Genomic DNA, 27,048 nt, shown 5'->3' with positions numbered 1-27,048 from the left:
ATAACATGGTAAAGGCCTTTCAATTACGATACTAAATATCCATGCAGGTAGCTAACTGCTGCTCATTTTGTTGTCCTCCTCTTTCCAGAACGATCCCAGTAAGTTGAAGCGTAAATTCTCGTCTTTTTTCAAATCTCTGGTCATAGAGTTGGATAAAGATTTGTACGGGCCAGACAACCACCTTGTGGAGTGGCATCGAACAACAACTACACAAGAAACTGATGGTTTTCAGGTAAGTTTATTTGTGTAAAGAGGGACATGTTGTAGTGAACGTTGGTGTGTGGTTAGCATTCGGACTCTAGACAGTCTGAGTGCTAGATTTAGCCACAGTCCGCAAACCACTACATATTCTTGACAATGTTCTTTATTTTTAAGTTTAGTGCACTTTGCTCTTTTAGGAATGTTAATGCTCTTGTTGTTGGAGATTTAAGTCTTGTGTTAAATGAAGATTTTAACCACTAATATGAAATACTTTTTTTTTTTTTTTTTTAGAAATGGAAGTTATTACTTTAGGATCTATAACTTTTTAGGAAACTTTCCACATGTTACTTTGTCTTGGTTCAAGCTTATGTTTATAGTTTTCATTGTTGCTTGTATGAATGTTTTAAGTCTTGAAGCCTTAGAAAGTGCGAGGTTACTAGTATCTTTTGACACTTGCATGAGCTGACAAACTGAGGTTGAAAAATTTATTGGAAATATTTTAAAATGTGGGTAAAGGTTTGACAGTCATTAAAGATGGACACTATTAAGAAATAAAAAATATTTATATTTGTATATGGTGCTGTATTGTTTGATATCTTAAATTAATTAAAAGGCTTGGTCTTATTCAAGCTAATGATTATAAAACGAAATATGAAAAGGTTTGTCTATCCATGACATGTCTTCTATTGGTAATGTAAAACACTTCTTTTGAAAAACCAGTCAACCTCTGTACTAGGATTGACTTTTTTAATTCAACAGAGATGAACCTGTATTCTTGGATTGGATTTTTAATTCAACATTGCCCATAGGTTTGTGTTCCACTTGTCTGGTAAATAAGCCAAAATTATGCTAGCATTTGAATCACCTTTTAATGATATATTGTTTTTTAATCCAGCCTACCAAAAGCTTAAATCTTTTGCCTACCAAAAGCTTGAAACTTTTGCCTACCCAAAGCTTGAATCTTTTGCCTACCAAAAGCTTAAATTTTTTGCCTACCTAAAGTTTGATTTTTTGCTTACCAAAAGCTTGAATTTTTTGCCTACTGAAAGCTTGAATTTTTTTGCCTTACCAAAAGCGTGAATATTTTGCTTACCAAAAGCTTGAATCTTTTGCCTACCAAAAGCTTGAATCTTTTGCCTTACCAAAAGCTTGAATCTTTTGCCTACCAAAAGCTTAATTTTTTGCCTATCAAAAGCTAGATTTTTGCTTACCAAAAGCATGAATCTTTTGCCTACCAAAATCTTGAATTTTTTTTTTGCCTACTAAAATCTTGATTCTTTTGCCTACTAAAAGCTTGAATCTTCTGCCTACCAAAAGCTTTAATTTTTTGCCTACTAAAAGCTTGAATCTTTTGCCTTACCAAAAGCTTGATTCTTTTACTAAATCAATTCCATGTTTTCTATGTAGGTTCTTAAACACAATTGATTTTCCTGTCGACAGGTTAAGCGCCCTGGGGACAAGAATGTCCGATGCACAATTTTGTTGCTGCTTGATTATCAACCACACCAGTTCAAACTAGACCCGAGGTTAGCTCGTCTCTTGGGTGTGCACACCCAGACACGGCCTGTTATAATAACGGCGTTGTGGCAGTACATCAAAACGCACAAGTTACAGGATGCCCACGAGAGGGAATACATCAATTGTGATAAATATTTAGAACAGGTAGGTGTTTTTTATGTGTATGTTGTGTGTAGTTGGTACTCTATGGACTAGAAAAATTCCTTAATGTAATACCCATACATTGTTAGAGAACAAAATAAAATGATTAACTGGGCTAGAATGTATCCAGAAAAGGACAACAGTGAATTAGTTGCTAATTGATAGTTTGTATATTTTATGAGAGATTATGACTTTCCAGATCTTTGGCGTGCCTAGGATGAAGTTTGCTGAAATTCCTGGTCGCTTAAGTCAGCTCCTGTTTCCCCCCGATCCCATCATAATCAACCATACCATATCCGTCGAAGGGGCGGATCAGAAGAAGACCTCCTGCTACGACATTGATGTGGAAGTGGACGACAATTTAAAGGTAAGAGAAGTCGCTCTGAGAGGTTTGTAGGTCTGGTTTGATAAATCTGGTGCAGAACAGTTCTGGCTAGTTTTCATTTCTCTTGTGGACTATTTCGTGGAATGTTTTCTTTTTGTTGTAATAGCCCTAGTTCAATCTAAATTTTGTTAATTTCCCCGTCAATTTTTTCCCAACAGACGCAGATGAATAATTTCCTGCTGAGTACGAACAGTCAGCAAGACATTCAGACTCTGGACACCAAAATTCACGAGACTGTTGAGACGATTAACTCTCTCAAGACTAACAGGGAGTTCTACCTGTCCTTCGCCAAAGATCCTCAACAGTTCATACAGAAGTGGCTCATATCACAGGTACGTTTGACACCTTTATGCTATTATTATTATTATTACTAGCTAAGCAACAACCCCAATTGGAAAAACAGGATGTTATAAGCCCAAGGGCTGCAATAGAGAAAATATCCTAGTGAGGAAAAAAAATAAGAATCGATAAACTACGTAAGAGTGCTGTAATGAATAGTGAATACAAAATATCTTAAGATCGGTAAAAATTTTAAAATAGATCTGTCATATATAAACAATGAATTATGTCACCTTTTTAACGCAAAACTTTTCGCTGTTTGAACTTCTGAAGTACCGCCGATTCAACTGCCTGATTATAAAGATCATTCCACAATCTGATCACAGCTGATATAAAACTTTTAGAATACAGTTCTTTGTATTATAAAATTGTAAGGGCAGGTGATAAATAATGAGAGCGAAATAGGGTAATATGACAGCATTAACATGAGTGGTTAAAGTTGCCAAGTATTCTGATGACCAGAACTTACGAAATGGCAGTGGCTTAAGTCCTTTACAAAATTAAATATACTTTGTTGGTTTATGATAGGGGAATTTCTATAATGTCTTTCTTGCTTTGTAAAGGGAATATTTTGGAGGAATTTTGTCTTTTTCTATTGTGTTCATCCACTTTTGATATCAAACTGGTGTAACTTTAAGCAAGTTTTTAAATACATTGAGTTATTATTATTACTTGCTAAGCTATAACCCTAGATAGAAAAGCAGGATGCTATAAGCCCTAGGGCTCCAACAGGGAAAATAGTTCAGTGAGGAAAGGAAAGAAGGAAAAATAAAATATTTTAAGAACAGTAACATTAAAATAGATATTTCCTATATAACTATGAAAACTTTAACAAAAAAGGAAGAGAAATTAGATAGAATAGTGTGCCCTAGTGTAACCTCAAGCAAGAGAACTCTAACCCAAGACAGTGGAAGAACATAGTACAGAGGCTATGGCACTATTAGATAGACAACATAGAAAGTCCTCAATTTACAAACGTAATAGGTTCCAAGAAGCTTTTCATAATTCTAAATTTGTTAACCCTTTTACCCCCAGGCTATTTGGAAATTTCCAACCCTTAACCCCCGGGGGGTTATTTTTTTCCCTGTACATTTTGCAGTATATATTTTTTAAATTGCTCTAAAAGCCTTAATTTTTGTCATAGAGAGGTCCGGTTGGTCTCATTCTCTTGGAAAATGCCTGAATTTTCTCAAAAAAATATAAAAAATATGAAAAAAAATTTTTATAGCATTTTTTTGCAAGGACGTACCGGTACGTCCATGGGGGTAAAGGGATGGCTTTTGTGAAACGTACCAGTACGTCCTTTGGGGGTAAAAGGGTTAAATTAAATATTGTTTTATTACAGTATTTAATTACTGTAATACGCTTTTGATAGAAAATCAGGTTTATGATTTCAGTTGAAATTGGTATCTGTGTGTGTTTTTGTAAGTTGAAGACCTTCTTATACGTTCAATCTCAAACTTTATATTTGTGAGTTAATTAAATCGTCTGCATGCTCTTTGCAGAACCGAGATTTGAAGACAATGACGGACGTTGTCGGAAATCCAGAAGAAGAAAGAAGAGCCCAGTACTACTTCCAGCCTTGGACACACGAGGCTGTCAATCGTTACTTCTACTCAAAGATCCAGCAGAAACGGGCGGAACTCGAACAGGCTTTAGGAATCAGAAATAATTAGGAGTTTATCAAGTGGCTTCAAATGTTTTGATCCATTTAGACCTTTTATTTAGGGATGGGGAAAGGAACTGTATCGCCAGTCTTGCCGACCTAGGGCGAGTAACCCGGCTATCCTTTGAGTTTCTTTTGTAGCTAAAGTTGGAGGTCGTGCATGAGTTGCATTACAAAGGAATGATGTACAGTACCTGATAATTTTGCCATTCTCATTGCAAAATTCAGAATTTTGAAAAAAAATATTGTAAGATTTTTTATAGTTTTAACATGTCTTTATACTTTTTAACGGTTATATAACTTAACGTCTTATTCGCTGCATGGCGCCAATATTAAAGATACAGGTAATGAATACAGTATCACGAAGGCCGTCTCATTTGTAGACCAGCGTTTTAAAGCATCATAACACTGACCTTTACTGATAATAAAGGTTTGGTCTCTGGCCTATAGATGGGATATGAGAATGGTTTTGTAAATAACATTGTGTTCCAAACGTTGTCGTTAACGAGATCCTCACAGGATTTATATTTAAGAGATGATCACCTCTTCATTCAAGGAGTATTTTTCTCTTCAAACCGGATTAGACCGAAACTTCGTAGATGTCAAGATGATTAATCGAGAAACCTCTTTGAGCATAGCTCTTTTTAGGAGGCCTGACGACCTTTCACTAACAAATACCCACTGGTAAGGTTTGGCAATATTTGAAAAATAAAATTTGGAAAGATAGCGTGGTTTTCAGTTATTAACAAGTGTTTCATATACACTGCATTAGATATATTGGCTTCATCAACTCCCATGGTTCTTAAATTTTGGTGCTTCAAATTTGGGAATTTATTGGTAACTAAATTTATTCAGAAAAAAATGGTGATGGTAAGACAGCTGAGAAGAAGTAAATATCACCCTTTTTGTGATACTGTATATTCTACAGTTACATTTCTTCAGTAGTTTGTTTGCAAACTTGAGTAGATTGTCAACTTATTTCTCTGCAATCCTAATTCAGATCCATCAAATTCAGTAAAAAAAAATGTTGCATTAGTGAAATATTTATTTTATACTTGTGACGGAAGTCATCTAATTTGTGTTACAAAAAGCATATGTAGGGTAACAGTATTTTGAAATCACAATAAATATTTTTTTTCCTTTGAACACAGTTTGTAAGTTCATTATCCAAAGAGAAAAAAGCAAGAATGTTTTCCTGAGACTTTTCCATTTTATTAAGTGAGGTTTGGTATTATTGGAAGTTGCGTCCTCTTGTGAATAAGAATTCTTTTTATATGTGCCTAATTTTTATGGTGGTTTTGCTCAGATTCTTTTTAAATATGATGTATATTCAGGCAAAACTCAAATGCTTTTTAGTTCCTATACATAATATAAACCTTCGACCGTTAATGACAGCATAACTACAGCAAAGCTAGGATAGTCATTAAACTTTTTGACGGGTAAACACATTTGTCAGTTGGGTGGCGGTTAGCTCCACCTTCACTTTAACTTCGGCTGCCGTTCTGCACATAAGTACTAATTGGCACTCAACCTTGGCTGGGTTATCCCTTCCTTGCTATATCTTTTCAGTTAGCAGTGTGTGCATGTTTGTGACTTCGACTCCTTGGGGCGACGATGTAGCTGTACAGTATTCTGGTAATGGCTGGTACATGGGCAAGCTGCAAGTTGACCCTCATCAATTCTTCTCTCGAATGGTTAACTACTCCACTGTAATGGTTCAATGGCTACTTCCCAATTGGTAAGGGTAGAAAACAGACTTTACCTATGGTAAGCAGCTCTTCTAGGAGAAGGATACTCCTAAATCAAACCTTTGTTCTCTAGTCTTGGGTAGTCCCATAGCCTTTGTACCATGGTCTTCCACTTTTTTGGTTAAACTTCTCTTGTCTGAGGGTACACTCAAGCACTCACTATTCTATTTGTCTGCTTATTTCCTTTCCTCACTGGGCTATTTTCTGTGTTGGAGCCGTAGCCCATGGCTTTATAACATCCTGATTTTCCAACTAGGGATGTAGTTTAACAAGTAATATATCTATCTATCTGCCAGAGCACTTCATCCTATTTTGTGAGGTAGCAATAAAAAAAGAATCTAAAGGGAATTTATCTTCATCATTCCTCATTGCCTGACGAGAGACTCGTCTGAGTTTGGTTGGTACTGCAAGGGTGTCATAGCCCTCCTTGTCATGTCCCCCACCACAAATAAACTTAATTTGGTAAGTCCCATACTGCAGCTACCTCAACAGTCATCGCTTGCCATTGATTTCTGTTCCTAACATTTTTTTTTCCCTTTCTCACATCTATCTTTCTGTTACCAAGGGTTTTCTTCACTCCACCCATCAACCAAAACCTTGGTCTTCCTCTTGGACTTCCATCAACTCTTGCATTTATCACCTTCTTCAGCAGACGGCCATTTTCATCCTCTCTACATGGCCAAACCATCTCAACACATTCATATCCACTCTAGCTGTTAATTCATTCCTCACACCCATTCTCACTCTTTACTACTTTGTTCCTAACCCTATCCAACAGAGATATACCAACCATACTCCTTCAGACTCTTCCTCTCGAACCCATTCAATATCTGTCTCTCTTTCACTCCCCACAACTCCGGTCCATACATCACAGTTGGTACAGTCACTTTCTCTTACAGATCATTCTTTACGTTCATTCTTAACTCTATTCTTTACTATTCCCTCCACTGCCCCCAGCACTTTACATATTTCATTCATTCTCTGACATACATCTGCTTCCACTCCACCATTAGCTGCAACAACAGACCCCAAGTACTTGAACTGATCCACCTCCTCAAGTAACTCTCCATTCAACATGACATTCAACCTTGCACCACCTTCCCTTCTCGTACATCTCATAACCTTACTCTTACCCACATTAACTCTCAACTTCCTTGTCTCACACACCCTTCCAAACTCTTGTCACTTATCGACCCAGCTTCTCCTCTGAGTCTGTAATCAATACAGTATCATCTGCAAACAACAACCGATTTACCTCCCACTCATGATCACTATATTTCAATCCTTGAATTAGATTTCAAGATAAGGTGAAGGATGTTATGGAAAGAAGAGTTGTTCCGTAACCGAAATACAAACCACGCTATTTACATTGGGTTTACCTTTTAGCGCAGCTGAAATGGCGAGCCATTAGAATTTAACGAGAGTGTATTACCCCCGCGCTAGTTAGCGGGGGGGTAGGGGAGTGGTAGCTAGCTACCCCTCCCCCCCCTCACACACAGATGAATGCTCACTTTCACTTTTGGCTCGGACTGTGACAGACGTCTCTGTCTTGGTCCTCTCTTGGCAGCCATTGTTTGTTTTGTCTTTACTTAATCGCTTACTTTTCTTTTACTCAATATATATGTAAACATGTTTTCATGTTTGTATATATATTTGAGTATAGAAATCAGTAAGTTTCCTTTTCAGATTTGTGTGTGTAGTGTACGATATCTATGTGGTGTCCTCGGCAGTTTGGCCACCACGGCGTATTTTATGGGTGGCGATCGAGTTTGACTTCGGTCTTTCTCTCTCTCTCTCTCTCTCTCTCTTGAGGTCGTTCACCCTTTTACTACGTGTTACTACGCCCTTGTAGCTTCCTTTCCGTGTGGGGGGGCGGGGGTTGCTACGCCGTACGTTTGTCTCAATTAGTTTATGAATCTAATTGTAGTTGTTTTTTTTTTTTTTTTTTTCAGCTTGTAGAACGATCCCTTTCGGGGTTTTCGTTCTTTCTTTAGTGTTCATTCATTTTTAAATTACATAATTACATAGTTACATAATTATAATTGTTATAATTCTGTTTTGATTACAGCTCTCCTTCCGTGAGTGTAAGTGGTTGTGAGGGCACGTGCCTGTTGTGTAATTCTTCTTTCCTTTCCCTCGGGATTCCTCTTCGGAGCCTTCCCGAGGGAATGAATGTTAACTAATGATTTTTGTTTTATTTTTTTACAGTTACAGATCTAGTTCGTTTCTGTAATATGGCAACGGTGTGAGCTGTCTTGTTGAGGCCATGGGATTCGGCTGTTGCTGCCTCCCCACTTGTATTTTCGTCAGGGGCGTGTCTCCTTCTACTGGAAGTACTCCCGTGACGACGGACAGCTCTCCAGTTCATTTTAGAACTCTCAGGAGGCTTGCCTCCTTGGGCGGGTAACTTTCCTTCCGAGGGAATTTTTTCCTGTCCAGGCTTGAGTTTTTCCCCTTTTGGGGGGTTCTTCTCTTGCCCTTTTTTCGTGCGACTATGCTCTTGGTGCTGAGCGGTCACACCTGCAGTTTCGCTCAAGGGGCTGGGCAACTGCAGGAGCTCCCCTTCGGAGGATTGCTCCTTTTAGGTCACTGGCTGACCAGTCTCTTCTACGAAGTGTTTCTCTTTCGTTCGCGAGAGAGTACACTCATAGAGACTCCTCTTCGGAGGATTCTTCTGCTGCTGTTGCTGTTGGCCTCCCTCGCCGTAAGGCCCACCGTCCGCCTCGTCGTAAGGGCCTCTCATCTCCCTATAAGGGTGCTAAGAGGCGCCTTTTTGAATCTCCGTTTGCAGCCTACAACTCCTTTTTCTTGATCTTCCGCCTTGGTGCAGATGGACAGCAGTCTGATCTCGTCTTCCGACGGGCAACGGTCTTCCCGACGGACAACGGTCTTCCGACGGACATCGGTCTTCCGACGGACATCAGTCTCCCGGCGGACAGACAACGGTCTTCCGACGGACATCAGTCTCTCGACAGACAACGATCCCTTCGGGGCAAAGGGTTGCCTCCCACGGGGGTTCTTCCCTTGCGTGTCAGTGTTTCCCTGCGCACCCTTCTGCTGTGTTCTCTCCTGCTCCTGCTCAGTGTTAGCGCACAGGCGCTCTCCTGCTCATCAGCGCTCTCCTGTTCGTCAGCGCTCTCATGATGATCATCCCTGCTGTTCCTGTTGGTTCCTGTTACGCGACCTGTGCGCCCACGTTCGCCCTCGCGATCTAGAACTTCGGTTCAGGTCTGGGTCAAGGACTCTTCTTCTATGTGCAGGCTTCCACGCGTTGCCTTCTGCTCGTCAGCGATCACCTGTCTCTCGGCGATCTCCGGATCGCCCGCGTGTGTTACAGCCGGCACGCCAACGTTCTCCAACACTTCTGAAGGAACATGGTTCGCCAGCTACTAGCTCACCTGCGCATGCTGCTCACCATCGCGCGATCGCCCACCTGCAGATGCTGCTCGCCATCGCGCGATCACGCACCTGCGGATGTTGCTCGCCATCGCGTGATCGCCCATCTGCGGATGCTGCTCGCCATCGCGCGACCGCCCATCTGCGGATGCTGCTCGCCATCGCGCGATCGCCCACCTGCGCATGCTGCTCGCCATCGCGCGATCGCTCACCTGCGCATGCTGCTCGCCATCGCGCGACCGCCCACCTGCGCATGCTGATCGCCATCGCTCGCCAACGCGTCGACATGCCACAACGCGCCATCGCCAACCTGCACGTTAGCGCTCACCAGCTCACCACCAATCGCCTGTTGATCCATATCGCCAGCGGTCTTCCTCGCCCACGCGGCAGCCCATTTCCTCGCCATCGCGCTCACGCTTGCGTTCGCCGCCTCGGACTCGCGCTCATTCACCTGCCCACCCGCGCGCCCGCTTGCCTGTGCGCCCGCGCGATCATTCGCCTGCGCGCCCACACGCCCACGTGCCTGCACGTCTACACTCATGGGCGTCCGCGCCCATGCTCTCCAATGTTCGCCCGCGCTTGAACCAACGGTATTCCATCGCGCGGACCGACGGTGTTCCGTCGCGCCAACCGACGGTGTTCCATCGCTCGAACCTACAGTGTTTCTTCGCACAAATGTCTGCTCAATTCTTGCAGTATCCATTGCTCGTCTATGGGTTATCGCTCGCCGACCACCAGCTCTCGCCCTTCCTACCACGCTCGCCCTCCTTCTGCGCTCCTTCGCTCACCTTCGGTTGCGTTCCTGCTTGACCGCACATGGGCGCTTCCACGTTCGCCCACGCGCAAATCTTTGAATTACCATCGCGCGAGCTCCAGGGTGATTGCGACCACGATTCCCATTGGGATTTTCGCAGCATGGCCAGCCTGGCGAGTTCTTCTGGAGTGTATTTCCAGAACACGGCCTCACCCCGTAAACGCAGAGCATGGCACTTGCAAGAATAGGAAGAAATTTCAGGGAGGTCTGAGCAACACTCCTCTTTCCAGAACCTGGGTTAGCCCTTCCCCGTCATTCCCTGGAAGGATTTTTGGCGGGGGGCTTTCCATTCGAGATTTCTCCATCGGACAAGGGGTGACTGCTTACCCCTTCCTCTGGGGGCTTACCAGGTCCTTTCCCTCCTCGGTTACGGCCCGAGGTTTGGTTCAAGGAAGCTACAGGAAGATCATGGGTACTTTCCTCCTCTCGAGCTCAGGCATCTTGGCCTTTCGTCGTTAAGTATCTAACTTGCGGACAAGCTCGATGTTGTACCATATGGACGCGCTGACTGAGGGCTTCCTTCGGGTGTCTCATCTGTGGAGGTTGAGGCCCTCAGACACCCTTCCATCCTTGAGAAGAGTTTGTTTGTGCCCAAGGACAGAGACTTAGACAGCGGCTGTGCGGAGGAAATCGACTTCCGTTTTCACTCCTCCAAGGCGCTTTCTTCCAGACTCTACAGGGCTCCAGCGCCCTTTTCTTTCAACCACGTCGGCCTAAGTTATCGGCTACGACAACAGGGACAAGGTGTCCAATTGCAGTTTCCTCCTGTCAGGAACAGATGGCACGGGAGGCTCCCCCGGGGGGGCATAGTCCTAAAAGGAGCGGCAGAGTTCACGAACTCTAGGATTGCAGGTTTCTCGCTGGGAGGATGCTTAAGGTTACTCATCCGGATGACAGCTTCCCGATGCCCATTCCCGCACAATCTCTGTGATCAGCCAAGGATATCGCGCCTGCCGTCTCTGTCAGCGAATTCAGTGTCTCTGAACCTCTATGCCATAGCTTCGGCAAGAGTTGCCCGGTTGGGCAGAATGATCCATACCTTAGGCGAAGGTCCTCCATAGGATCATAGACGGCTTCACCCCCGGCCTCTTCAGTCAATCCTTTCTTGTAGGGAAGGATCTGAGAGGGGAGTTCCGTAGTCGACCTCTCAGCCCTGATCAAGTTTGTCGAACAAACTTCGGACAGCGTAGAACAGCAGAATCAATCAGACTGGTAACGAGGCGACAGGACTCCTTAAATCCTGGTTCGGAAGGACGGGTACTTTCAGTTTCCATTCCATCCATCTTCCAGGGAGCTCGTGAAATTCAGCCTAGACTGCAAGTATTCCTGCTTATGATGCAGTGTGGCTATCCCGCCGTGGCATAGCTGGTTTTTTTCCCCAGAGAACTCTCCCTGCTTTCCTCATGGCCACTCAGGTGCAGGCTTCCGCCTCCTCTGCTTTTTGGAGGGCTGGTCAACTCCGGTAGGCTCGGGTTCGACCTTCTTCAGTGCCAGGACAAGCTTCCGGATGCTTACCATGAGTGTGGGTTCATGGTACTTTGCTTGGAGCCTTTTCTTCTTCTGCCTCAACATCTGGAGTATCTGGCCATGATATTGAGTCAACAGCCTTACCACGTTGGAAACCCCGCTTCTCGTCCGTCCAGCGAGGTTAAGCAACGTCGGTTCTGGTCGGCACTTGGATGGGTGACCACCTGGGGACGCCAGATTCTGTTGCCACATCCTCCGAGCCTTCCTTTCAGTTGACTGTGGCAAGACTGAGGAGAGTCGCAGTACCTGTTCTCAGTCAAGCAGAGCTTTCAGCCCTACCTTGGAACGTTTCCTAGTTCTCCTTTCCTCATTGACCCGTCTATAGTCCGAACGGTCGCTTCAGGATAAGTTCCATGTGGGGCGGTCCAAGTTCCGGTGGTTTCAGGCAACGTGTAACCGGACTTCCTGGCCCCTATGGGACCAGCGGAACTATTAGACCTGCAATGGGTGTTGACCTATGGAACCTCTTGATGGTAGTGGATATTCTCGTCCTTTCCCCACATTCTTGATGCTGTTCTCGGACTCGTCAAAGGAAAGGGGGGGGGGGCATGTTCCGGTCCAGGCCTATGGTCAAGACCTGAAGGATACCTCTCCATCATTCTGGCAGGCTTAGGGGCCGTAGTCTGGCCCCTCTACAGATCCTACAGCTCCTGCCGAGTCGCCCCGTGCGCATCGACTTCATGATTCTGGCGTGTTCTAACCAGCAGCGGACGCTTTTTCACACCTTCACATCTTGCAGTAGAGATACCGGGATGATTGAGATTATCTCAATACCACCATCGGCTCTCTAATTCCAGGCAGAGGAATGTTCTCTCCGACTATCCGAGCAGAGCCTCGTAGAAAGAATGTATCTGGGGGTCTTTGACCTTGAGTAACCAGCAAGTGCTGGTCTGGGGGACCTGATCGCGACAGCTTGGAACCTCAAGCTTCCGCTGTTCTTCCCCCCCAGTCTCAGACCCCGAGACTCTGGCAAGATGCATTTCGGTGATGGTGGGACAACTTCGACGCCTGCGTCTTCCCTCCTTTTTGTCTGTGGACAATGGGTCTCATCAAGACCAGGTTGTCTGTCAACCTTTCAATGGGAGAGCTCCACTGGGACTATGCGCAGAACGGTTTCTGGACCCTCTGCTTCCCCTGACGGAACTCCCGGGAGAGCTTCTCCCACGGCGCAGACTACTCAAACAACCACGCTGCGACATCTCTCCCAAACCGGGGCGTCGCTTCGGCTTCATGCCTGGAGGCACTACGCCTCCTCCTCAAGAAGAGACAACCCGCTACAGTCGCGGTACGGAGGTCGCGTCATCTGCGATAGTCATCCGCAGGGGTCTTCCAGGCAAAGTGAAGAGTCTTCGGTGGTTGGTGCCGTGGGAGATATACCTCTTCCCTTGAGGCCTCTTCTCCAGCAATAACGGTCTTATTGCCTTTCGGCGGGAGGAAACTCCTTTCCGCTCTCGGCAATGAAGCCTGTCGCTCAGCCTTTCCCTGACCTTCAGGCTTAAAGGAATAACTTTTTCCTGCCCGCTGGATCTTTCCTCGCTCATGCGAAGCTACGATCGTCCCTGCCCTAGTCGGAGGAAGACCTCCAACTTGGAGCATGGCTCGGACTTTTAGTCCGTTAAGAGATCTTCTCAAGACCCTTTACGACAGGCCTCGGATTGTATTCCGCCTTGGGTCTCCTGCTTACTCTGGCCACGGCCAGTGTGTAAGCGATCTTCTTGGTCTCGTACAACTCCGCCCTTTCTAAGGAAGAGGGGAAGGCAACATTCAGGTTTGCTCCTGAGTTGTTGGCTAGACTCAGAATCTGGGGGTCCCGGCCCTTCGGTCCAATTCCTTCAAGATTTCGAGTCTCCATTCTGTATCTGATGTCCCAAGACCTTCTCTTTCTTGCCAGTAAAGGAATCGAGAGGTTAGCTTTGGGAACAGCTGCAGTGTGTCCTCAGTTGCAGCCGATTTGGGAGCACAAGGATGACACGGGGGAGAGTCACCAGTATACCTCTTCAGCCCAGACTCAAGGACATTCATCTCGACCTGTCTCCAGACCCTCCCCCGTCACGTCGCCCTACAGCACGATGTTGGATACATCGCAACGTCCCTCGCCTTCAAGTAATACTACTCTGTGACGCAGGTGCTACAAGCTGGAGTCTGGAAGCTTCTAATGACTTTCGCAGCCCGCTTCCTGCCGGGCGTGACCCACAGGAGTCTCGATACGTTTTCTATCGCTCTGTGGTGGCTACACAACAGCTGGTCTAACCTCAGGCTCCTTTTTGGACAGGTAGCAGAAGGTTGAGGGCATTGTTATCAGGTTTTAGTCTGCATGAACGAAAGAAGTATGTCTGGCCCTTATTTCTTTCTTCATCATCCCCTCTACGGGGAAGCAGCATCCTGGTCTCTGCATAGCTGACCTCGAACCTCTGCAGGTAAACCATGCTTCCTTGTGTTCCGAGTATTGAGTCAATACTGTCGCGTCCCCCATACCCTGATGAGGTGGTATTGGGAACGTCCTAACCCAGAGTTCCTTCTGGAACTGCAGGTCAACTGCCTAGGACGGGTCACACTTCTTCCTTCACACACAAGCTTATGTAGGCCACACGGTTCCTTGCGTGTCCCTTCTCGTGTGCTAAGGTACCGAGTGAAGGACAAACCGTGGTTCAATGATGATTGCAGACGTGCTTATTTGGAGAAGCAGGAGGTCTATCACCTTCGGAAGGGTAACAGATCAGATTTGACCTGGAACAACTATACTCAGCATCAAGCTTTTGCTCAGAGAGTTTATGCCTCAACTGAAAAGGAGTACAATTTAACCATAAAAGAAACACTTTCTGATACAACTCGGGAACATAAATGGTGGTCTACCCTTAAATCTGCACTCTTTGGTGTAGATGCAACAGTTCCTCCTTTACTTGAACCAGATGGCTCAGTCACTCACTGTCTAAAGGAAAAGGCAACCCTTTGGCTGATGTTTTTGACAGTAAACAGAGTAATGAAAAACTTGAACTTCCTCATTCCTGTTTTCCTGAGGCTAAACTAACTAGTTTAGCTTTTCGATGTCGTGAGATTAAAGCTCTGTTGGTGGACCTCGATGCTTATGGAGGTGTAGACCCAAATGGCATTTTCAATTTATTTTTTTAGAAAGACAGCAGATTTCTTAGCTCCGAAGTTATCTGTTATTTTGCGCAAGTTAGCAGGAAGAGGAGCTTTTAGCACTTGTTGGAGAATTGGTAATGTTACTCCTCTATGTAGATGTGTTTGTGGTAGCTCAAGTCCCACTGATTACTGCCCAATTTCCATAACTCCCATATTATCTAAAGTTTTTGAACGTCTTCTGGCAAAACGTCTTAATGGGTTTGCTGAAGGTAATCATCTACTCCCTAGTTTGCAATTTGGTTTTCGTAAAGGCCTTGGAGCATGTGATGCCCTTCTTACAATCTCCAATGCTGTACAGAAATCCCTTGATTTTGGTCGGGAAGTTCGTATGATTGGCCTTGATTTTAGTGCTGCCTTTGACCGTGTTAATCATGAGGCCCTTGTTTTCAAACTGAAACAGTTGGGAGTGGGTGGGTCGTTTCTTAGCATTGTTATTGATTTTTTAAGTAATAGATCTCAAAGAGGAGTTGTTGATGGGCACCATAGTGATTATAGGAATGTGATATCCGGTGTTCCACAGGGTAGTGTTCTTGGCCCATTACTTTTCATACTATATACACATGACATGTGATTTGACCTAGAAAACAAGCTTGTTGCATATGCAGATGATGCTACTCTCTTTGCATCAATTCCATCCCCTGAATATAGATCTGGGGTTGGTGAATCCCTTAATAGAGATTTAGCTAGAATTAGTGCATGGTGCAAATTATGGGGTATGAGGTTGAATCCTAACAAAACTCAAAGTATGATTGTAAGTAGGTCAAGGACGGTGGCTCCTCAACATCCTGATCTCAGTATTGATAATGTTTCTTTAAATTTGTATGACTCTTTCAAAATTTTAGGTGTGATTCTCGACAGCAAATTTACTTTTGAGAAACATATAAGGTCTGTCTCTTCTTCAATTGCACAAAAAATAGGCTTATTGAGAAAGTCTTCCAAGATTTTCGGTGATCAATCTATTCTGAAGAAGTGTTTTAATTCTTTCATTCTACCTTGTTTTGAGTATTGTTCTCCTGTCTGGTCTTCAGCTGCTGATTCTCATCTTAATTTGTTGGACAGAAACTTACGGTCTATTAAATTTCTTATTCCTGATCTAGATATTAATCTCTGGCACCGTCGTTCAATAAGTTCATTATGCATGTTGCATAAGATTTTTCATAACTCTGACCATCCTTTACATTCAGATCTCCCTGGACAATTCTATCCTGTCCGTAATACTAGGCAGGCAGTTAATTCTAATAGCCAGGCCTTCTCCATCATGAGGCTCAATACTACGCAGTACTCTAGAAGTTTTATTCCAGCTGTTACCAAGTTGTGGAATGATCTTCCTAATTGGGTAGTTGAATCAGTAGAACTTCAAAAGTTCAAAGTTGGAGCAAATGCTTTTTTGTTGACCAGGCGGACATGAGTCTTTATAGTTTATTTATGACATAATGGTTTTTGATATTGTTAATAGTTTATATGTGACATGTCTGTTTTGACGTTACTTTTTTTTAGAATGATTTATTGTTAATTTGTTCTCTTCATTTATTTATTTCCTTATTTCCTTTCCTCACTGGGCTATTTTTCCCTGTTGGAGCCCCTGGGCTTATAGCATCTTGCTTTTCCAACTAGGGTTGTAGCTTGGATAGTAATAATAATAATAATGATAACGGTGAGAAAGATCATCCCAGCATGGAAAGGCTCATGAAATTGTCCAATGAGGTCTCGGATGCTTTGAGGTGTTACAAGATCTTGGAAGAGAAGGGGATGCAATCCTGCCAAACAAAACCTGTATATGTAACTGACCCTTAACCCTTTACCTCTGCTGCTTCAACACAACCTCCAGTTTCTCCAGCATTTCCTCTTCTCTCCAACTTTCCAATCTTGTCTCTTCAGCTTTTCCAGCATGTTCCACTTCCACATCCCAATAAGCCTGTCCCTTCACCACTTACAATGCCCCTTTCCAGTGTGTGGGGCAACCACAGGAAGGAATAAAGGTAAGTTGGTTTGTTATTTACTGTGTACTAATGCTGTATTAGTGTAGGTAGAGGCATTTGCATATATAAAGTACAGAATGTATGAATGGCAAGGGATTGTTTTTTTTTTTTTTTTTTTTTTTTTTTTTTTTTTAAGTATAAATATGATGTATTTATGTACGTACAGTATGTTATGTATATTAATCCTACTTCGGTGAAAATTAAATTCCATTGAATTTAAGAACGGATCTCATTCGCAACACGAGACCGCCTGAACTTTTTTTTTTTTCAAGTAAAAAGACTTGATTAATTTACATATCCTCTCCAAGAATGAGAATAGCAGTTACTAGTAGATTGCAGTGCTGTAAAAAAAAAAAAAAAAAAAAAAAAAGGAAATTAGAACATCAGGAAAAGTGTCATAAAATTAACCCCCCATAGGCAGCCATGTTATTATCATTATTACTTGCCAAGCTACGACCATAGCTGGTGAAGTAGGATGCTATAAGCCCAGGGGCTGAACAGGGAAAAATAGCTCTAGGAGGAAAGGAAATAAGGGAAAATAACATATTTTAAGAACAGTAACAATATTGAAATAAATATTTCCTATATAAGCTATAAAATCTTTTAACAAAACAAGAGGAAGAGAAATAAGATACAATAGTGTGTCTGAATCTACAGTCAAGCAAGAGAACTTTATCACTAGACAGTGGAAGACCATGGTACAGAGGGTATGGTACTACCCAAAATTAGAGAGCAATGGTTTGATTTTGGAGTGTCCTAGAAGAGCTGCTTACCATAGCTAAAGTCTTTTCTACCTTTACCAAGAGGAAAGTGGCCACTGAACAATTACAGTGCAATAAGAAGAATTGTTTGGTAATCTCTGTTTTCAAGTGTATGAGGACAAGAGAAAATTTAAAGAATAGGCCAGACTATTCGGTGTGTGCGTGTGTAGGTAAAGGGAAAAATAACCGTAACCAGAGAGAAGGTTCCAATGTAGTACTGTCTGGCCAGTCAAAAGACCCCATAACACTCTAGCGGTAGTATCTCAACGGTTGGCTGGTGCCCTGGCCAACCTATTACCTGCAAGACGAAAAGGGATATCTATACCTGCTGTTCAGTACAGGAAGTGAATGAATATCTTCAGTGTTTATAGGTTTGGTAAAGTGCGAAGAATGGAGGATAAAAGGCAAATAAACACTATATGGGTCGAAAGATATATTGGATATTGTAGAACATTTATAAAGGTTTGACGCCGCGTTACAGTAGATTCATACGCGAGATCATCTTCTTCTTCTTAGCTAAGTTACTACACAAGTTGGAAAAGCAGGATGCTATAAGCCTAAGGCTTCAGCGAGGAAAATAGCACATGTTTTGAGGAAAGGAAATAAGGAAACAAAGAGAATAATGTGCCTGATTGTGCAATCAAGATAAGTTACAACCACAGTTAGCAAAACGCGATGCCACAGTTGGCTAAAACAGGAAAAGTAGCCAAATATTATAAGGAAACTAAACAACGGAAATAAATAAACTATACTATGATGGGAAGTAATGAATAAGAAATATAGAATATTTTAAGATCATTAGATCTGTCATATATAAATTATGAAAAGAGACCTATTTAAAAAAAAAAAATCAAGAAGTTTGAACTTTTGAAATTTTTTATTGTTATTATTATTATTATTATTATTATTATTATTATTATTATTATTATTATTATTATTATTATTATTATTTGCTAAGCTATAACCCTAATTGGAAAAGCAGGATGCTATAATCCCAGGGACTCCAACGGGGAAAATATCTCAGTGAGGAAAGAAAACACAGAAAAATAAAATATATTATGGAGAGCAACAAGATTAAAATAAATATTTCCTATATAATAAACTATAAAAACCGGGAGGAAGAGAAATAAGATAGAATAGTGTGTCCAAGTGTACCGTCAAGCAAGAGAACTCTAACCCAAAAGACAGTGGAAGACCATGGTACAGAGGCTATGGCACTACCAAAGATTAGAGAAGAATGGTTTGATTTTAGAGTGTCCTCCAAGAAGAGCTGCTTACCATAGCTAAAGAGTCTCTTTAACCCTTACAAAGAGAAAAGTTGCCACTGAACAATTACAGTGCAGTAAGAAGAATTGTTTGGTAATCTTCATTAGGAAAATCATACCACAATCGGAATACAGTAGAAATTACAGCATTGAGCATTGTTATGGGTAAGGCTAGACTGTAAGCTACAGCTCATGTGTTTGTTTTGTTTTACCTATTTTTCTGTTAAGGGAAATAGCTCCAAATTCAAACCATTGTTCTCTAGTCTTGGGTAGTGCCACATAGCCTCTGTACTACCATGGCCTTCCACTGTCTATGATTGGAGTTCTCTTGTTTGAGGGTACTCGCGGTCACTCTGTTCTATCTTATTTCTCTTCTTGTTTGTTTTTATTTTTTATAGTTTATATATAAAAGATCTAATGTAATATCGTCACTGTCCTTGAATTATTTTATTTTGATTATTTATTACTTCTTGATAACTTATTTATTTAATTTCATTTCCTCACTGGGCTAATTTTCCCTGTTGGAGCCCATGGGCTTATAAGCATCCTGCTTTTCCAACTAGGGTTGTAGCTTGGCTTGCAATAATAATAATAATAATAATAATAATAATAATAATAATAATAATAATAATAATAATAATAATGTGGACATGTGTATGTGTAGGTTTACAACCAGGAAAAAAGTAGAAAGTATATTTTTTTATTCGAAGATCGCAGACTTGAACGCCACTTTCCTCAACGCATGCGCAATACGACGCCCCTAATTTTCGGCAGTTTTTTCCTGTTTAAATTGTTTAATCATTAAATGAAAAGTAGCACTAGTCGTTATAGGAAGCTCTTATACACCTGCACCAATTGATTGCTAGATTTGTCACAATTGTCGGCGCAATATCTATCAACATTGATGTTTTCTGGAATTGTTCTTTACAGCTGCAGTGAGAATTTGTTTGCGGAAAATGCTCAACGTTGTTCGGAGTTTCTGGAAGTTTTTCACTATAGTGGGATGTTTTGCCGTGGCAGTATTTTATTATCTGATGGTAAGATGAACGTGATATATTGTCTGTGTGTGTGTGTGTGTGTGTGTTGGATAATTTATTGTTGTTACTGACGTTATATCATTCGGTGATTGGAACTCTTTATGTCACAGTTATTACAATAACCTATACTTGCGTTTTTGTATCATTGCTGTAATATATATATATATATATATATATATATATATATATATATATATATATATATATATATATATATATATATATATATATATATATATATATATATATATATATATATATATATATATACGGAAATTTCCAGAGAAAAATCTTAAAACTAAGTGAACTTGTTTTCCATTTGGAGCTTATTGCCGCTTGTATCAAGGCACTGATGATCGTGGAAAGTTTCAGTAACATTATTTGGTCTCAAAGTGGGTTACACGGTCGAACGGTTCGTCGAACCCGGCTGTCGAACCTGCTTATCAAACGTGTTCGACAGCATTACTTCAAAAACTGGTTCGACAGTGTAAACGTGCGTGTAGACTCTCTTCACACTAGAGGCTTTTTACCCCGCACGGGAAAATTGTCGTCGGTTTGGATGTAAAGAATACGTCTTCATACGAGCGTTTTTTTTTTTTTTTTTTTTCTTTTTTTTTTACTTTTTTTTCTTTTAGAGCTGCCTTATTGTACTTGTTTTATAATAAACACATTGAATATAAGACACAACTAAATCCTATTTTAAATTAAATAGATGAGAGCTATACACGAAAAATTATTCTTTGTTGATAATTCTAGATTCCAAAATCGTAATAAATTAGTTGCTATTAACCTCTGAAACATGCTGTAAGTTACAGTAATTTCTTTCTGAAATAAATTTACTCATTTACGACTTTATCAACGAAGAAAACTATATATATATATATATATATATATATATATATATATATATATATATATATATATATATATATATATATATGTATGTATATATATATATACCTGTATGTATGTATATATATATATATATATATATATATATATATATATATATATATATATATACCTGTATATATGTATATATATATATATATATATATATATATATATATATATATATATGTATATATATATATATATATATATATATATATATATATATATGTATATATATATATATATATATATATATATATATATATATATATATATGTATGTATATATATATATATATATATATATATATATATATATGTATGTATATATATATATATATATATATATATATATATATATATATATATATATATATATATGTATATACATATATATATATATATATATATATATATATATATATATATATATATATATATATGTATATATATATATCACGAGAGAGAGAGAGAGAGAGAGAGAGAGAGAGAGAGAGAGAGAGAGACCTTAATTTTCACTTGAAATAGTAATTATATTACTATAACTAATTAGCAAAAACATTTCTAACTAGAGGGGCACTCAACAGAGTGCAGACCTCCGCCAGGGCAGCTTATTCCTCGACATTTTGGACTGTTTTTGGACGTTTCGCTCTTACATGACCTTGACCTTCGACTTTCCTAAATTTGATAATTTCCAGCTCTTTACATAACAGTTTAAAATCTTTGCAAGTTTCATTTCTTTACGATCAAAATTGGGACCGTATAGTTGATGACCGGAATTTAATTTTTTGCTTGACTTTGAGCTGGATATTTGACCTTGAACATGTATTAATTGTCGTGGATTTTCATGCATTAAAATATGAACCAAGTTTGAAGTCTCTGTGACAACGATGTCCACGTGAATTGGACATTTTGCTTTACCATGACCTTGACCTTTGACCTTGAGCTTCCAAAATTTAATAATTTCCAGCTTTTCACACAACATTTAATCCCTGCTAGTTTCACTACTCTATGAATTATATTGTGGCCAGGAAGGTGTTCACAAACAAACAAACAGGAGGTAAAAAATAACCTCCTTCCATCTTCGTTGGCGGAAGTAATAACTAATATATGACCATACGTAACACACACACACACACACACACATTTATATATCCCTTTCTGAATGGGGATACCATATCGTGGTGAAGGGGTGTGATCACCAAAGCTGTACTAGTCACAGCCGCCCATACTAGGTTGGCTTACCGTGAGCGTTTAGACTAAAGTCTCCCAGCATCACCAGTCCGCAGTGGCCGGCGTGGTGATAAAAACTGGCCAAGCCTCAGACATGAATAAGGACATGTCTGAGGCTTTTGCCCTGCAGTGAAATAGAAATGGTTACAATTGGTAACATATATATATATATATATATATATATATATATATATATATATATATATATATATATATATATATATATATATATATATATATATAGATGGATAGATACTGTATATATATATATATATATATATATATATATATATATATATATATATATATATATATATATATATATATATATATAGATAGATAGATAGATAGATAGATAGATAGATAGATTATATATATATATATATATATATATATATATATATATATATATATATATATATATATATATATATATATATATATATATATATATATATATATATTATCTCTCTCTCTCTCTCTCTCTCTCTCTCTCTCTCTCTCTCTCTCTCTCTCTCTCTCTCTCTCTCTATATATATATATATATATATATATATATATATATATATATATATATATATATATATATATATATCTGAAACAGTTTTTTTTTCATCCTTTTCAGAGATATGAAGAAAACAGGATATTTCTTTCACTCTTAACTGGTCCGTTATCGCCTGAAGATCCGAAACTTCTTTCTCACATCGAATCCAAGTGAGTTCGCTTTCTTCTTCTTCCACGAATTTGGAGGACTTTATTGTGTACTTTTTTTTTCTATGAATCAAAGGTTTAAACCACTTAAATATTATTATTATTATTATTATTATTATTATTATTATTATTATTATTATTATTATTATTATTATTATTATTATTATCTTTGTTTCATAAAAGTAAATTTGCAATTAAGAATCACACCTAGAATTTTAAAGGAGTTAAATATAGATGAAATTGTCAATGTAAAGATATGGATATTGAGTCACTGTCTCCGACCTACGTACAATCATAATTTGAGTTTTGTTGGGGTTTAACTTTATCCCCCATAATTTGCACCATGCACTAATTTTGGCCAAATCTATATAGTTTATATAGAAGATATTTATTTTAATGTTGTTACTCTTCGTAAAATATATTTTTCCTTGTTTCCTTTCCACACATTACTATTTTTCCTGTTGGAGCCCTGGGCTTATAGAATCCGGCTTTTCCAACTAGGGTTGTAGCTTGGCAAGTAATAATAATAATAATAATAATAATAATAATAATAATAATAATAATAATAATAATAATAATAATAATAATAATAATAATAAGAGATTCAGCAACCATAGGTTTATATTCAGAAAATGGAATTGATGCAAAGAGAGTAGCATCATCTGCATAGGGAACAAGCTTATTTTCAATGCTAAACCACATAAGAGTATCATGTGAATATAGTATGAAAAGTAATGGTCTGATAGCACTACCCTGAAGAACACCACCTGATATTACATTCACATAGTCACTGAGGTACTAATCAACAACTTTGCAACCTGTTGCTTACAAATTCAGTAGTGTTTATTTATATCACCAAGAGTCAGGAAAATATTTTCAAGAAAATTGAAGCAATTTATGGAAACTTTGATAAAAAAAATTAATATCTATTTATTTAGCCAGAAAATTATGTACAGTTGGAAACAGTCATCCCTGGCACACCTAACTCTGAGGAAGTGCACTCAACCACACTCTTCCTGCTCGGCGAGTTTCTGTGTTTATCCCAGTCCACTGCCTCTGCCAGTTCTCCTTACACTATCGTTTTGATTAGTCGTGGCAAAGCGAGGGTGTGATAGGGTGCACTCCTTCAGAGCGAGGTGTACCAGGATTTCTTGCGTCCAACTGTACCTGGCAAGTAGTTGGCTGTTGTGGGATGGAATCCTGAAGGGTACCATGTGAAGTCAAACCCCTCTGACAGAGAAATGAATTGATATGAATATATACCGACTGAATACCTTGTCACTTATGCGTATCAACATTTCTTGCCCTATTAATTATTCATTTTACCAATCTATACTACAAAACCAGTTCATCTCAATAACTTTAACATCATTTTCCAATATCATTCATAATTCACTCTCATAAGGTTACATGAGAAGATTGAAATACTAAAGATTAGTGAAAAGGATGCTGGGATGTAGTAAGACAGGTAGGTCTTGACAAATGTTGCCAAAGACAAATTGCGAAAAAAATGCATGTTGTGGGTTTGATACATTGTTGATGAGTCATCTGTGTAGGTGTATTAATCAACTAGCGTTGTGGACGTTTTTTCTGCACTAGGTGTTCAATGTCTGTTCATAAGTCGATTATTAAGGTTCAGATAACCCTATATAGTTAACTCGCTTCTCCTTACATGGATAAAGATACTAGTGTGTGTGTGTGTGCATATATATATATATATATATATATATATATATATATATATATATATATATATATATATATATATATACTGTATATATATATATATATATATATATATATATATATATATATATATATATATATATATATATATATATATATATCTATATATCTATATCTATATCTATATATATATATATATATATATATATATATATATATATATATATATATATATATATATTAGATCACTAGAGAAACTGTAATGAGTAATGCTTACATTCTTCTTCTTTGCTTCTAAATAAGTGTGATAATTGGACCAGGCTCTGGAAACTACAATCTGAGGATGCTTGAGGCTGCAAATCCCGCCAACTCAGCGTACAACAATTACCTGGCCCATCCTGTCGGCTTTCCCCCACTGCAGAAGATCTTGAGGGCGCTATTCGACGCCCGCCCTCCGGGATTTTTCGTCGAAGCAGGCGCCCTGGACGGTGAGTATCTCTCGAACACGTTGTACCTCGAAAGGATCAAAGGATGGACGGGACTCCTGGTGGAACCTGATGACAAAATGTTCGCTCGTTTGCTTGGCAAGAATCGAAAAGCCTGGGCTGCCAACTGCTGTCTCTCGACCAAGCCTTATCCCGTTCAGGTAAACTTTAAATGTTTGTGTTGATAATGTTATTCACCTCCTCCGGAGTTCTTAAAACAATTTCCACATAGAACCCCAACAAAATCAGATGCACTCAACTCTTCTTCAGGAAACGTTGGTGACGATGTCGAATGATCAAAATAAACTTTACGAAGTCGGGTTCAAGGCCATGAATGCCCTCTTTTCCTCCCCGATGGCCAGTAGGAGTGAGGGTGCTGCCCACTCCACCTACAGCCAGGTCCAGTGCTTCCCTCTGCTGAGCCTTCTCAAAGCCCTTGGCATGACGCAGGTCGATTTCATCTCGCTTGATATTGAAGGTAGGATATTGAGTCTGTTTGGTTCTATTTGAATTTCAGAAAAAAAAAACTTAATTTGTTTTCTTTAGAAAAGGCCTTGTCGATGGATAGTGTCGTTGGTCTACCTCACAGTGTGTACTGTAAACATTATTCGAGAACCTCTTCAGTGTTCTTAGGCTCCTAGCTGCACCCACTTTTTAGCTCTTCACTTTACCCCCGTTTCTACTTAAACTCTCTTACAATTTATTGTCCAACCTCTTTCACCTATTCATAGTGAATTTGATGGGTTATTAGGCCCTTTGACTGGCCAGACAGTACTACATTGGATCACTCTCTCTGGTTACGGCTCACTTTGTCTTTGCTTACACATACACCGAATAGCCTGCCCTATTCTATCCACATTCTCATGTCCTCATACACCTGACAACACTGAGATTATCAAACAATTCTTCTTCGCTCAAGGGATTAATACTGCTCTGTAATTGTTCAGTGGCTATTTTACCTCTTGGTAAGGGTAGAAGATACTCTTTAGCAATGGTAAGCAGCTCTTCTTGGAGAAGGACACTCCAAAATCAAACCATTGTTCTCTTGTCTTGGGTAGTGCCATAACCTCTGTATCATGGTCTTTCACTGTCTTGGATTAGAGTTCTCTTGCTTGGGGCTAAACTCTGGCATGCTGTTCTATCTAATTTCTCTTCCTCTTGTTCTTTTTCTTTTGAGGTTTTTATAGTTTATATGTGAAGTGTCTAATTTAATGTTGTTACTGTTCTTGATATGTATTATTTTGATTGTTTATTCTCTTGTAGTTTATTTATTTGCTTGTTTCCTTCCCTCACCAAGCGATTTTTTTCTTTTTGGAGCCTTTGGGCTTATAGCATCTTGTTTTTTTTTTTTTTAAACTAGGGTTATAGCCTAGCTACTACTACTACTACTACTAATAATAATATTAATAGTGATAATAATGCCCTATTGTACCTGGGCACAGAATGTCCCAATTCCGTAGGTGTCCTTTTTATCGATATTTGCATAAGCCTAAAGACTGAATAACTTAAGTCCTGTCACACCCTGGGCAGGCGTCGAAGATGAAGTCGTCAGGAGCTTCTTGAATCAAGACGGAGGGATTTTGGTGGACGTATGGATGGTGGAGCACCAGAACCCAGGGACTGTGCTCAAAGACGAAACAGATCACGCATTTATTAACTGGTAAGAGTCTCTCTCTCTCTCTCTCTCTCTCTCTCTCTCTCTCTCTCTCTCTCTCTCTCTCTCTCTCTCTCTCCCTTCTAGATTAAGATAATTTCACTGAGGGTGAAATAATAATTTAAGCATAGAGAAATAAAAGACATTTATGGTAATTTAAGACATTTATGACAATTTCAGTGAATAAATCCTATAATTGTTGTTTTCAATACAATTTCCATCCTTTGACTGTAGGCCTATTCATTTCCTGTAGGTTTGCATCCAAGGGCTACTCGCTCTACGCCATTGCCAAGGACGCTCCGATTTTCAACTACGTGTTTGTTAGGACGACGTCTTCTCTGTATGACTCTGTCTTCGTCGGGAAAAACAAACCATAACAACAAAGGCAACCGTTTTTAGTCCACTTCAGGGCAATACCTCATTAGACATGTCCTCATTCATGTCTGGGGTTTGGCCTGGGGGACT

The 27,048-nt window shown here is 39.8% G+C and overlaps 2 protein-coding genes across 2 annotated transcripts in view; both read left to right on the top strand.

Annotated features, from left to right (window-relative positions):
• The window catches only part of LOC137622380 (brahma-associated protein of 60 kDa-like), a 23,106-nt gene extending 17,706 nt beyond the window's left edge, over nt 1-5,400 (top strand). Inside the window, exons 6-10 of the mRNA XM_068352986.1 lie at nt 89-232; nt 1,642-1,863; nt 2,060-2,227; nt 2,404-2,577; nt 4,090-5,400. Of these exons, the coding sequence (XP_068209087.1) occupies nt 89-232; nt 1,642-1,863; nt 2,060-2,227; nt 2,404-2,577; nt 4,090-4,260 (879 nt within the window). The 3' untranslated portion in view covers nt 4,261-5,400. The remainder of the gene's footprint in view (nt 1-88; nt 233-1,641; nt 1,864-2,059; nt 2,228-2,403; nt 2,578-4,089) is intronic.
• On the top strand, nt 4,571-27,048 carry LOC137622735 (uncharacterized). Its single transcript, XM_068353327.1, has 6 exons — nt 4,571-4,594; nt 22,673-22,761; nt 24,748-25,090; nt 25,200-25,407; nt 26,460-26,589; nt 26,837-27,048. The coding sequence occupies exons 1-6, from the start codon at nt 4,571-4,573 to the stop codon at nt 26,958-26,960; spliced, it is 918 nt and encodes a 305-aa protein (XP_068209428.1). The 3' UTR covers nt 26,961-27,048.

Source organism: Palaemon carinicauda, chromosome 29 (assembly GCF_036898095.1).
Source record: "Palaemon carinicauda isolate YSFRI2023 chromosome 29, ASM3689809v2, whole genome shotgun sequence".
Taxonomy (NCBI): domain Eukaryota; kingdom Metazoa; phylum Arthropoda; class Malacostraca; order Decapoda; family Palaemonidae; genus Palaemon; species Palaemon carinicauda.
Note: the sequence above shows the minus strand (reverse complement) of the source record. Positions and strands in the feature narration are given on the sequence as shown.

Bases quoted from the DNA above. Each gene is read 5' to 3' on its own strand.
- LOC137622735 (XM_068353327.1), top strand. From the start codon at position 4,571: ATGGCGCCAATATTAAAGATACAG. The intron at 22,762-24,747 runs GTGAGTTCGCTT...CTTCTAAATAAG, and splicing joins CTTTCTCACATCGAATCCAA to TGTGATAATTGGACCAGGCT. The intron at 25,091-25,199 runs GTAAACTTTAAA...ACTCTTCTTCAG, and splicing joins CCAAGCCTTATCCCGTTCAG to GAAACGTTGGTGACGATGTC.